At 34.1% G+C, this 14,256-nt stretch overlaps 1 protein-coding gene across 5 annotated transcripts in view; it reads left to right on the forward strand.

Moving 5' to 3' along the window:
* Positions 1-14,256, forward strand: part of Ube3a (ubiquitin protein ligase E3A) — a 103,362-nt gene that overhangs the window by 14,100 nt on the left and 75,006 nt on the right. Inside the window, exons 1-2 of one of the 5 annotated variants that reach the window (XM_046428791.1) lie at positions 11,377-11,441; positions 13,902-14,021. The exons of 2 other annotated variants lie outside the window; for them this stretch is intronic. In XM_046428791.1, coding sequence (XP_046284747.1) covers positions 14,002-14,021 — 20 coding nt within the window. In that variant the 5' untranslated portion in view covers positions 11,377-11,441; positions 13,902-14,001. Of the gene's footprint in view, positions 1-11,376; positions 11,442-13,901; positions 14,022-14,256 lie in introns of those variants that run through there. 2 more of the 5 variants (XM_058574080.1, XM_058574079.1) reach the window with 2 other exon arrangements.

The following is a 14,256-nucleotide window of genomic DNA, read 5'->3' on the forward strand; positions in this document are numbered from 1 at the left end:
TTGGTAGATTTTGCCAATTACAGTTACCTTTTAAAAAGCATTTTTAGCAAGTTTCATGCCCTCAAATGATGCATGAAGCCACTTACTTACTCATTGCTGTTTTATTTTATGTGCATATAAAAGTCTTTAAAATATTTATAAGTAGCTTTATTTATTTGATATTTATAGGTAGTCCCTCTTTTGGTCCATTTTTTATAATGATTTTATTTATTATTTTAAAGCACTCTTATTTAATCCTTTACTATTATTTTCAAGTATTGTTTCATCATCCATCATTTACCTTTGTGGTATTTAATCAAGTGAAGCTTTAAATTCTTTATGTAGGTAAATCTGTGTTTCATGGTGCTGTTTTAGCATGCTTACAAAGATGATGTATTAAAATATTGTTATGTTTTCTTTCATACTTTTTTGTTTTTTGTTGGTTTAGATTTATAAATGTAGATCTGAAAATTCATAATTTTATATATGGAATGTTATGGTTTAGATAGGAATTGCAGGTGACATTTTTGGATATGGTATAAGAGCAATATCTACCTTTTATTTTCTTTCACTTGGGTATCTGAGTGTCTTGATCACTTAAAGGATCTTTCTATAATAAGTTTTCACAAACTTTGAAAAAAATCAAGTTTTCTTGAATAATTTATATACCCCTATTATCTGTACAGTTGGATGTATTTTGACAAATGTGAATACTAATTGCCACCATGACCATAAGCTAGAATATTTGATTCCCCTTCAAAAGTTCCCTTGTGTCTTATTGAAGTTGTTCCTCTCTTGGCTCTGGGCAACTATCTAGTGTATTAGTTTAGTTTGTTCTAGAATTGCAAATAAGTGGAACAGTGCATTTTTACTCTTCTGGCATCTTTCACTTAGTTTTTGAGATTCATCTATTTTGTGTGTATGACTAATTTCTTTTAGGATAGTGTATTTATTCATTCATTTTTTTTGATGAATCTTCAGATTGTTTCCAGTTTTAAGCCTTTGTGAATGAAGGTATATTTTGTGTACATGTCTTTATAACATTTTCATTTTTCTAAAGTAAATCCCTTAATTTGGAATTAATAGATCACACGGTAGGTCACTAGTTTCGGTTTAAATGTGTAGAGAACTGTACAATTATTTTCCACATGGTTATACAAGTTTATATTTCATCCAATGGGTGAGAGTTCCGTTTTCTCCAAATCCTTGTCAACATTTTTATATTCTGTGTCTTTAATTGCAGATAGGCATGTTTGATATCCCTTGGCAGTTTCTTGTTTTAATTGTGGTAAAATATGCATAACATAAAGTTTACCATTTTACCCAACTTTAAATATACAGTTAGATAGCATAAAATTCATGATAATTGTGCAACTATTACCACATAGTTGGTGATGGATAATGGTGATAGTTGCACAATTTTTCTTTCTCCTAGATTAAAACTCTGTACTCATTAAACAATAACTCCCCATTACCTCTTTTCCCTAGCCCCTGATTATTACTATTCTGATTTCTGTCTCTAAATTTTGACTATTCCAGGCACTTCCTGTTATTGGAAGTAGTGATACTTGGACTGTGTCTGGCTCATTTCACATAGCACAATACCCTCAAGGTTCATCCAGGTTGTAACGTGTCAGAATTTGACTCTTGACTGTTGAATAAATTCCATTGTGCATACCACATTTTATCTATTCATCTGTATTTGGTTGTTTGCACTCTTTGGCAGTGTGAATAGTGCTGCTATGAACAATGTACAAATATAGTTGACTCTCTGTCAATTCTTTGGGCTATGTATCTACATATTTTGGGTGATAATATTATACTTTTAAATTTTTTGATGGACCAACCCACTGTATTTGACAGTGGTTGCACCATTTTACCAGGGTTCTAGTTTTTCCACAGCCTTGTTAAGACTTGTTAGTTTGTTGTTTTTAAAAAATAATTGCCATTATTGTGTGAAGTGTCATTATCATTTTAATTTATATTTTCCTAATAACTAAATTTTCTTCTTTTGTGAATGTCTGTTCACATGTTTTACACATTCTATTCTTTTTCAGAAGATAAGCCCTTTGTCAAATGTATGTATGTATACTGCATCTTTACTGATTTTTCTGGCTATTTATTTTATTAATCACTAAGGGATTAGTATTGAATTCTCCCAACTGTGATTTGGAGTTTGCTGTCTTTCCTTTTGTCCGTTTTTGCTTTATATATTTTAAAGCTGTATTAATAGCTAAATTCATATTTGGAACTATTAGATCTATTTGATGAATTGATCCCTGTTATCTTTATAAAATGTCCTAGATGTTCCTTGTCCTAAAATCACTTTTGTCTAGTATTAACATAGGCTCTCCTCCTTTCTTAGGTTTGGTTTTTGTATCTTATACCTTTTGCCTATCCCTTTACTTTTAACTTATCTATCATCATAGTTAATGTGCCTTTCTTTTAGACAACATAGTTGAATCTTGCTTTTTGATTGGTTTTTAAACTCTACCTTTTGAGTGGTGTTCATTTACATTTATTATATTATTGTAGTTAAGAACACTACTTGTTTTCTATTTGTCCTATCTAAATTTTTTTTTAAAGAGAGAGAGAGAATTTTTTTTTAATATTTATTTTTTTTTTTTTAGTTTTCGGCGGACACAACATCTTTGTTTGTATGTGGTGCTGAGGATGGAACCCAGGCCGCACACATGCCAGGCGAGTGCGCTACCGCTTGAGCCACATCCCCAGCCCCCTATTTAAATTTTTAAAAAACAAATTTCTTCCTTTCTTGCTTTCTTTTGGATTGAGTTTTTTTAGGGGGGATAAGGTGGGGGGTTTGTTTTGTTATCATATGGGGAATGTAACCCAGGACCACCTCATTGTATGCTAGGCGAGTTCTCTACTACTGAACCACATCCCCAGTTCTTTTCATTTTATTCTGAGACAGGGTCTTTCTGCATTACCCAGTCTGGCCTTGAACTTGTGATTTTCTTCCCTCCACCTCCTGAGTATCTTGGAATACAGGTGTGTGCTACTATGACCAGCTGGATTGAGCATTTTTTTAAAGAATTTTGTTTTGTCTCCATTCTGAGCTTATAACTCTGCTCTTGCTGCTCTAGGGTCAACTCTAGAATTTATAAAATACATATTTAACTTATTTCTATCTATCTTGAAAAACATTATATCTCTTAGTCTATAGTGTAAGAACAAAGTTTTCAAACTTACATAGACTTTAAAATAATTGTGGCATGTAATTGTACAATTAACATTGTTATATTTCCTTTGTTTCATATTTATCCATACCTATCCTTCTATTAGTTTGTCTTTTTTGTGCTTTTCAAGGTAAGTTACAGATATTACACATGTTTTTGTACCACTTCCTTAATTTCATCATGTATATTAACTGGAATCAAGTGCACTGTTCCATTTATTTTCTTCTGTGTAACAGATCACCTTAAGGGGACAGTTAAACATCAACAGTCATTTACTTTACCTCTGAAACTGAATTTGTGCAGGAATTGGCAAGAAGAGCTTGTCTTGGCTTTAAGCATATTAGCTGGGTAACTTGAAGACCAGAGGCTAGAATCATCTTAAGGTTTGTTCAGTCATACATCTGCAGATTGATGCAAACTGTCAGGACTTTAGCTGGAGCTCTGGTCTGGAATGCTTCATTTTGGTTTGACATGTAGCTACTTGGCTCCCTTGCAGTGTGGCTGTTTTCCTTATAGCATGTTTGACTAGATCCCAAGAGTGCAAGGTAGAATGGCATTTTTATGACTTACTATCAAAAGTCATAGAGCTCATATGTCTACTTCATTGAAAGTTTATGGGGAACTTGAGCAAATTTGTAATACTGTTTGAAAGTCCTTATTTGCTGATTCCTTCAGTCCTTTTAGTTTATCTGCTGATTTTTTTTTCTCTTAGTTATGTGTTGTATTTTCCTGTTTGTTTGTGTAGTAGCAGTTTCTAACAAATTCTGATTATAGTAATATTTTGTTGAATTTTATTTTGGCAGTCAGCTAAATAACTTTCTGGTCAGTCTGATCCCTTTAAGGCTTTATTAGGGTGTATCTAGAGGAAGCCTTTACTTTTAAGGATAGTAGCTACTGCTAAGTCAGGACCTGTTTTAAATCTCTACTGAATGTTCCAGTGTCCATTTATTTTATTTTCACTATGGTTGGAGAAAACACAGGAGTTTGCCAGTCCTTTCTAAGCAGTGGGAATATTTCAGTTCATAATTCCTCTTCTTTCAGTTTCATGGAGTGTTTCACTTATGCAGTGATTATACTGCAACAGACTCTCAAGTGGCCCGTATTTTGTAGCTTTTTCTCTGCATAGCTCCCTTCCTCTCTATTATTCTATCATAAATTTTACCCACTTTTGGCCCCCTCAACTGTGATATCCTGCCTCTCACCTCAATGAGATTGCTGTCTTATGATTGGACTTCCCCTACATTGACTGTTGGTTGAAAAGTGCCTCCAGGTAGAATTCCAAGAATTAGATAGGTAATTTCATTCCATTTCCTTTTCTCTTGCTTGGGTTACAGTCTTGTGCTGCCTATTACCCAGGGTTTGAACATTCGTGTGTGTGTGTGTGTGTGTGTGTGTGTGTGAGAGAGAGAGAGAGAGAGAGAGAGAATGTGTATTTGTAGATGGACACAATGCCTTCATTTTATTTATTTATTTGTTTTTATGCCGTTCTGAGGATTGAACGGCATAAGTGCCTTACGCGTGTTAGGCAAATGCTCTTATCACTGAGCCACAACCACAGCCCCACATTCTTATTTTTGACAAGAAGTACCTGTAATATATTTTTGAAATTTTCTCTATTATTAATTTCTTGTTCTGTGTATCTGTTTGTCTACTGCTTATGCCACCCTAGTTTTTAAAATAAACTCTTTGATTGTAGTGTAGTATACATACGGAAGAGTGAGCTTATAAGTATATGTAGCTTGTTAAATATTGAGCATGCATATTCAGCCAGGCCAACAAGCATTAGCATATTCTCTTTACTCCATCACTACCCATTTCCCCCCAGGGGTAACCACTGTCCTATTTCTAAAAGCATAGATCAGATTTGCCTGTTTTATTATATATATAAACTGGAATTAATCATGTTTATAGATAGTCCCCAACTATGTTTCAACTTACAATTTTTTACCTTGCATATGGTGGTGCAGAAGCCGTATGCATTCAGTAGAAACTGCTTTGAATTTTGATACCCCCCACCCCCAGGCTAGTGATACACTTGTGATACTCTCTCATGTTCTCATGGTGCTGGGCAGTGGCATTGACACAGCTCCCTGTTAGCCATGAAATTGAAGGTCACTTATATTTTACAGTCTCTCTTGTTGAAGTTTTAGTTATCCGCAGTCAGCTGAGATCTGAAAATATTAAATAGAAAATTCTAGAAACAATTATAAGTTTTAAATTGCACCTCATTCTGAGTATCGTGGCCATTGGGCTCTTTGGGATGTGAATCATCTCTTTGTCCAGCATACCCACCATATCATATGTCCAGCCTACTACCCACCCCATTGGTCAGTTAATCACATCAACATTTGCAGTTTCATACTGCTTTTATTCAAATAACCCTTATTTAATTTAAAATGACCCCAAAGTGGAAGAGTGGTGATGCTAGCAATTTGGGTATTATAAAGAGGCATAAATGGTTTCTTTAAGTGTTGTTTAATATCAAAAAAAGTGCAATAAGATATTTTGAGAGAACTTCACATAATTTTTATTATAGCATATTGTTATAATTGTTGTTTATTAGTGTTGTTAGTTTCTTATTGTGCCCAACTTATAAATTAAACTTTCTAGGTATGTGTGTAGAAAAAAATAAAGTATATATAGAGTTTTGTATTATGTGTGGTTTCAGGGATCCAACTGGGAGTGTTGGATCCTCTGAGAATGAGGAGACTGCTGTTCTGCATTGCTAAGCTAGCTATAATGTTCAGTAGGCTAGGTATATTAAATGCATTTTTTACTTACCATATGTTCAACTTATAGGTTTTATCCTTCATCACAAGTTGAGGAACATCTGTAGTTGTGTCTGGTTTCTTCCATTTAATATATTTTTGAGATTTATTGTTGGTTGTAGTAATTGGTTATTGTCATTGCTGTATAGTGATTTTTTTTTTTTTTTTTAAAGAATGTACCTCATTTTGTTCTGCCATTGATGGACATTTTTAGTCATTTTTGATTTGGGGCTATGAAGAATAATGCTCCTGTAAACATTTCAATGGATGTCTTGTCAAAATATGTATTCATATCTCTTATACATAGTGAAATTTAGTTATTAGATATACATATATTTAGTTTTAGTGTATACTGTTCAAGTTTTTTGAAAAAGGTGTACTGATTTTAATATTATTTAAATGAATAATAGTATGCTTTAATATCCAGCGAAGCAAGTTCCCTGAAAGACAGGGAACTTTTCTGTTAGGAACAAACTTTTTTTTTTTTAAACATAATCTTTGAAATAAACTTTGGTAAATTGACATTAGATTAAAGTTAGTTAATTTGAAATGAATTGTTCATCCATGAATGCATTTGGAACTAACTTAACATATATTTTTTTTAGTCTGTAGATCCTGATTCCACCCCCTGCTTTTTTTTTTTTGGAAGGAGGAAGCATGGTATTAAAACATAGTTACCATAACTGTGAAAATAATATGGAAGAGATGATCCCTGCCATCAACCATATAATAACTAGAGGCACTGACAGATGTATACAGATAACTATAAGGCATAGAATAATAAATATAGGGTGGCATTAATAAATTATTTTATGGTATTGGGAACATGTAAATAAGAATCAAAGGAGACAGTGGTTGTGTATGGAGGAAAGTTTAGAAGGCTGTATTTTTGTGCCATAAACCTTTAGAATGAGTAGGGTTTTTTACAGGGTTGGAGAGATGAATGGGAGATGGAAGTTGCAGAGCATAGGGAAGTATTTCTAAGTGAAGTTTCCTGAGAAGCAAAACCAGTAAAATCAGAAATTTAGATGGCTAATATGCGATAGCCAGTAATTCAGTGATAGGACTAAATCTGGGAGTTGGTGATGGTGTAATATAAGGAGCAGTAATGCTTAGATGACCATGTGGGGGCCTTATGGCAATGGTTTCATATAATATGTAAAGGAGTTTGAAATTTATTCTATTGGTATTTGGAAGACAAAGAATTTTTTGAATGTGGAAGTATAGGACCAAGTTCTAATTTTGAGGAGGATAATTCTAGCAATTGAATTGAAGGTAAAAATAAAATAAAATAGAAACCAAATAATGAGGCTATGTGGTAAGACAGTGTTAATAAGCATGGGGAAAAAAAGAAATGAGATTTTTTTTTTTAATTTTTATTGTTGGTTGTTCAAAACATTACAAATTTCTTGATATATCATATTTCACACTTTGATTCAAGTGGGTTATGAACTCCCATTTTTACCCCATATACATATTGCAGAATTACATCAGTTACACATCCATCGATTTACATATTGCCATACTAGTGTCTGTTGTGTTCTGCTTCCTTTCCTATCCTCTACTATCCCCCCTCCCCTCCCCTCTTCTCTCTCTACCCCCTCTACTGTCATTCATTTCTCCCCCTTGTATTATTTTTCCCTTTCCCCTCACTTCCTCTTGTATGTACTTTTGTATAACCCTGAGGGTCTCCTTCCATTTCCATGCAATTTCCCCTTCTCTCTCCCTTTCTCTCCCGCCTCTCATCCCTGTTTAATGTTAATCTTCTTCTCCTGCTCTTCCTCCCTACTCTGTTCTTAGTTACTCTCCTTATATCAAAGAAGACATTAGGCATTTGTTTTTTAGGGATTGGCTAGCTTCACTTAGCATAATCTGCTCTAATGCCATCCATTTCCCTGTAAATTCTATGATTTTGTCATTTTTTAATGCAGAGTAATACTCCATTGTGTATAAATGCCACATTTTTTTTATCCATTTGTCTATTGAAGGGCATCTAGGTTGGTTCCACAGTCTTGCTATTGTGAATTGTGCTGCTATGAACATAGATGTAGCAGTGTCCCTGTAGCATGCTCTTTTTAGGTCTTTAGGGAATAGACCAAGAAGGGGAATAGCTGGGTCAAATGGTGGTTCCATTCCCAGCTTTCCAAGAAATCTCCATACTGCTTTCCAAATTGGCTGCACCAATTTGCAGTCCCACCAGCAATGTACAAGTGTACCCTTTTCCCCACATCCTCGGCAGCACTTGTTGTTGTTTGACTTCATAATGGCTGCCAATCTATGAGATTTTAAAGACAAAATTTATAGGGTTTGAGTATAAATTGGAATGGGGTTCAAAGGAATGAGTGTGGCCTTTAAAAACAAATTTGATTTTGAATTTTAACCTTACATTTACTGTGGACCCTAGAGCAAGTAACCTAATTTGTTCCTCCTTTGTGAGATGTTTATTCCACGAACATTTTAAAGCACTGGAATTATAAAACTGAATAATACAAATATTGTCTCAAAGCTTTGTCTAGTCTGGAAGAAGAGGCTGGACTAATATGTTTTGGCCAAGTTGGGGTAGTGTCATGTGACATGATTTTGGGGATTTGGTTTATTCTGGATGCAGCTAAAAACCATTAAAAGAACTGAAGAGAGTTTTGGAATATGGGGTAATTCCTGACATGGAATTGGTGGCACCTGGTGAGTGATTTGTTATATCAGGAGAGAACTTAGACTATGACTTTTCTAATTGGAGTGACTGTACCTATAGTGCTACCATTATCTCACAGGATTTACTTATTGTGTCTGTAAATATTGCTTATTCCTCTTGAAGGATGTCTTTTCCCCTGATTTAGTCAGGATTATAAAACAGTACTCCCTGTTTTTCTCTTGTAAAACACTTAGTTATGCATTGTTATTACATAATTTACTCTAGTTTTTATTATCTGTGCCCATCTCCCCCCACCCCAAATAATGCAGACGAGTAATTGTGTCTAGTTTTTTACCACTGCATTTTCATCTACCTCATAAGCACTCAAAATCTTGTTGACAACGAATGAATAACTTTTAAGAATTTGCATACTGACAAGTGCTGGTTAGGGTAAATAAAAATGAGAGAAAATAGGGAATGGTCCCTGATTTTTTGTCTGTAACTATGATAGTAAAATTAGGACTATATAGAATAGAATGAAATGAGTCTTGGGGAAAATAACTGAGTTTGATTTTAAAAACATTTATTTTAGATGTTAACCAGACATTTAAGTGGTTGTGTGCTTTTGGTTATTGAGAATTGTAGGCTTATAACTAGAGACGAGGGTTCAAATATATAGAGTTAGGGGTTGTAAGTATAGAGGTGTAATGGGAATAGATGGCATTGTACTGAGATTAATTTAGGTTAATTGACTATTGACAGAAACTTCAAGAGTGGCTATGTGTGAGAAATAGGAAGATGAACTAGCAGAAGACTTAATTACTCTTCCAGGGGTAGAAAACAGATGGGCAGGAGTACAGCATTAGGGAAGTGGGAGTTAAGGGATAGTTAGCAGTGTGAAATGCTGCAGATATTAAACAGGATTAAAGAGACATAGGATTTGGAATATATATCATCATCATCATCATTACTGATGATGACTTTTGTGAGGAAAAATTATAGTTGGTGGAAGATTTTATCCATCAGCATAGGCTAAACTAATGTTAATTAGATCTTTCTGGTAGTTAAGGGAGAGTAAGGTAAAGGTATGTTAAGGGATTAAATGGAGTTGATAGAATTGTGTTGTGAGTACTATATGAAAGATATATTTAAAACTTTAATCTTAGCGTAGATAGATAAGAATAAAAGCCTAAAGATAAGATGTTAGCAGGAAAGTTGTTGGAGCAGTCTTTGATCAATTGTGAAATTTGTAAATGGGCAAAACTTAACAAGAGTTTTGATAAGTAATTGTACCTGTAAACATGGTACAAAAGAAGGACAAGAATGGTAGATGTGAAAATAAAATGTGAAATTCAAATTTTGACATAGGTTTTGGACGGAGGTAAAGGAAACAGGCTTTTGGAGAAGAGATCTGGGATGTATCCTATTAATTATGTATTACATATGTGTATATATATATCCATATATATCACCAGGGGAGGAGTGAGGGGTGGAGATTGTTGGCAGATGGGACTATTTTTAAATATAAAATAGAAAATGAAGAAAATAGAAATGAGTAAAATGAAAAGTTTTGGAGGAGATGTTGATTGACACAGGCATTTTAAATTTAGATTACATTTATTAGTTTAATTTATAGACTGAGCTCCCTCTCGGAGAGACATAGGAATAAATAAAATGAGGGCACCATGTTCCAGACTATAGGGTTCTAATGGTTAAATTTGCTAAGTAAATGCACCTAAAATTTCTGGTGCTTACAGTTTTTGTTTCTTTTCCGGTATATATAGATTTTAGATTTTGTATATTTCCTCTGTGATATTTGTTCCTAATCTATAATTAGGAAGACAAGTTTTCTCACATTAGGCTCTGAGCACCACCTGAAATATATGTTAAAATACCAATTCATGAGTCCTAACCTCATAAACTGAATTAGAATCTCTGAGGGTGGAGCCTGAGTAACTGCATTTTAAAATTCTCCAGGTGATTCTGTTACAAAGTTGAAGACTGTTCTCTAAAGTTTTAAAATTGGTTAATTTGATTAAAAATATTTAATGCATTGTATTTATTTGCTGCCGTTAGCCGGTAGAACACCAAGTGGATTTCTTAAACTTTGCCTGTTTTCATTATCATAAAATGACACGTATTAAAAGATTTTAATTGCAGTTCCACTAGAAATGCTCAGATTGTTTACAGAGGAGTTATGCATTTACAGAGGTCTCACTTAAAGCTTCAGAATAAGATTTTTTAAATAAGAGTTAAATTTTGATAGATTAAATAGTTTAAGACATAATGTCACAGAATATCAAGACCGTGTTATGTGCCAGACAGGCATTATCTTACATCCTTTTAGTACACTTTCTCTAATCAAATAGTTTGACACTTGAGACTCAGAGGTCAAAGGACCTGCCTATACCCTTATTTTTACATGGCCGATGCTCAGCACATAGAATTTAGTTAAAAGGAAAATTACTAAAGGTGTCTGAAGGCATGTAGTCAAAAATTTTTATAAATTTCCAGCCTATTTGTAGAGAGGGTGATGAAATGGAAAGCACTAAGCTTTGTGGTTGAAAATGAGAAAGCACAGTTTTGCCAGCTGAAAGCATTCAGACTACAAAGGCCTGCCTGACTACCCTGCCACTTGTCTTGGCAACAACAGTAGGATAATTTGATATTTTTTTATATATTCATAAACATTACAGAAAATTGATTCACTTTTATTTTATAATGAGTTTTAGTAAATTTTTTTGCAAGTTTATCCAGCTGTCTATATAAAAGGAATTGAGTGAGGTGTTTTATATTTTAGGTTAAAAAATCTGTAAGAGCCTGATTTTAGAATTCACCAGCTCCTCAGAAGTTTGGCAAGATATGGTATGTTTCTGTTTTATTTTTTGAAATTCATATTGCATGAATTATCTTAATGTCATGATTAGAATGACAAATGTGTTCCACAAATTTGGGCACATGTCATTTTTAAAGCAGTTTGCTAGGTACTACAGGTGGACTGTATGAGAGACCCAAGTGGGATGCTGAAAGAATTTGCAAGAAATTAGATGCTGTGGGATGGAAAATAATACACACAAGAAGATTGAGGGGATAGGTTTGGCTGTTAGGCTGTGAATATTTATTAATCACTCCCTTTTGTGAGCACATTATATACAGGCACTGTTCTCAGTTGTCCAGGTGTTAGCTTGCTCATCCTCGTAACAGCCCTTGATATTGAAATTCTACCTGTAAGAATTAAGCTTTAGAGGTTAAGTGACTTGCCCAAGATTTCCTGCTTCTAAGTGACCAAAGGGACACCTGTTTGTGTTTTGTTGAGCATCAGAACTCACAAAAAAAGGGACTGGAGGACTGGGATTGTGGCTCAGTGGTAGAGTGCTCGACTAGCAGGTGTGAGGTGCTGGGTTCGGTCCTCATCACCACATAAAAATAAATAAGTAAAGTAAAGGTATTGTGTCCAACTACTAAAAAGAGGTGGGGGGGGCGACTGGAAGGGAGTATTTAACTTAGTAATTTTCAAAATACATCTAATTCTTTATTTGATTAATTGATGTTGATTAGTTAAGTCCATTAAAAAGATACTTTAACTTCACATTTTTGTGTTTACAAGTTGGAAAGTTAGACTTATTTTGGATCTTTTAAATCCATATACACTGAGAACCCAAGAAGAATTGTATCATGATCAGTCAGTGTTTTTTATTTCCAGGGTGCAGTTGTCTCTTTCCATATTACATCAGCAGTACCTAGGTTCTTAACAGGAGACATATAGTTAGGATAGGGAAACTGAAAAATTGACTTATTTTCTTAAAGGGATTATAATTCTGTTTATCGGAATCCCAGGTTACTTATATATTCTCAGGCTAACCTTTTTTCTCTCCTAGATTTGAAGCCCTTTGTTTATAACTGTAGTGGTGTTCCATTGATGTTTCAGCTCTTTCCTTGGGGTTCTCTGATACTTTGCTGTTTTATATTGGATTCTGGGTCCATGCTGTTAACCACTTTCCATGCTCTTCTGTTGTTCTCCCTCTTCATTTTATCATCTTTCTTTAGTTCCCTCCTCAGATTTGACCTGGATATAAAGTTCATTAGGGCATCATTGAGGGGAAAAAGTAATTGAATGAAATGATCTCTTGATACTGGATGTTTCAGATGTGTGATATCTTTGCCAGAATTATAATATGGTTTAAAAGGCCTGCTAAATTTGAATTATAATAGTCAGGAAAATTTGGTTAAGACCATATATGGGAGTAAAAAGATAATAGGTTGAGGGAAGAAAGATGGACTTTCTTATCTTGCTATAATTCTTTCATGAAATTGAATCTAATGGGTTGATGACAGAGAGTAGAATACATTTTCATGTAGAAGCCAAGGAGATCTGGCTAATGTTAGATGACTCAAAGAAAGAATAAGTAGAACTAGACTTTGGGGTATGTGTTTGTGTGTGTGTGTGTACCCGTGCACGCACATGTACGCTCACGCTTAGGCATGCATGTGTACCTGCATGCACGTGTACCTGCATGCACATATATAAGTAGAGCTATTTTATTAAGTATTTGTCTACTTGGTGACTTATTTCTCCATCTGTGATTAAATTAGTCCCATTTAAACTCCTGCTATAATGGTGAGTTAACGGTCCATGTTCTAAATCCTTGCTCCTTTATATATATTTAAATCATGAAATTCTATGACAAAAACTAACCCATCTCCCCAAAATATTCCCACCCTTAATAGAAAGTCTGTAGGTCATTGTTATAGTTCTGATTTCAACACTAATTCTAAAATCTTGGGCAAATCAATTAATTACTCTGAGGCCAATTATTATTGTTATTATTTCTTATAGTATCTGCCTTATTTAGGTAGGGAGAGCCCAAACTGTCCTGATATTTAAGGCATCATTGACCAAAGTACTTTATAAACTCTAATACTACATAAAAAGTACAGATAGCGTCTGTTATCCAAAATGCTTGGGACGACATATGTTTCAGATTTTAGAATTTTTTTAGATTTTTGGAATATTTGCATAGACTTTACTGGTTGAGCATACCTAATCTGAAAATCCAAAATCTGAAATACCCCCGAATTTAAAACTGTTTGAGTTGGTGACATGAAACTTAAATTGTTTTAGATTTTGGAGCATTTTAGGTTTTTGGAGAAAGATATTTTAAGAAAACAAAGTGCTGGGAAATATTCCTTGAAAACTTTCCTATAAGTATTTTTCTGATAAATTTTGTATTGAAACCTAATTTGAAGCTTTGCAGATTTCTTTTAAACACTGAATTGAGTTTATATACTAAAGTGTTCTAACCAAAGGTTTGTTTAATTTGTTAGAATTATTAAACCTACGCTCAGATCAAGTTAGCAGCTAGACTGGTGTGACAACCTGTTTTTAATCAGTGACTCAAAGCTGTGATCACCCTGATGTCACCGAATGGCCACAGCTTGTAAAAGGTAATTTTAAATGTTATTTTACAGCCTTTAAGAGGCTGTCATCATAAAGTGAAATACATACTGTAAAAATGAAGAAAATGTCTAGTTGGCAGGAATACTGTTAAGAATAGAGTACCTAAGAGTTGACCTATTTCTCCATTTAATCTCCTTCCTAATGTATTTCAGTTCATTTCCTACCCGCTTTATAAGGTCAGTAGCCACCACCAGAGACTTATCTATATGGATAAACAAGAAA

Source organism: Marmota monax, unplaced genomic scaffold (assembly GCF_021218885.2).
Source record: "Marmota monax isolate L192 unplaced genomic scaffold, Marmota_monax_Labrador192_F-V1.1 WCK01_AAM20220418_F8-fsc00179, whole genome shotgun sequence".
Classification (NCBI taxonomy): Eukaryota; Metazoa; Chordata; class Mammalia; order Rodentia; family Sciuridae; genus Marmota; species Marmota monax.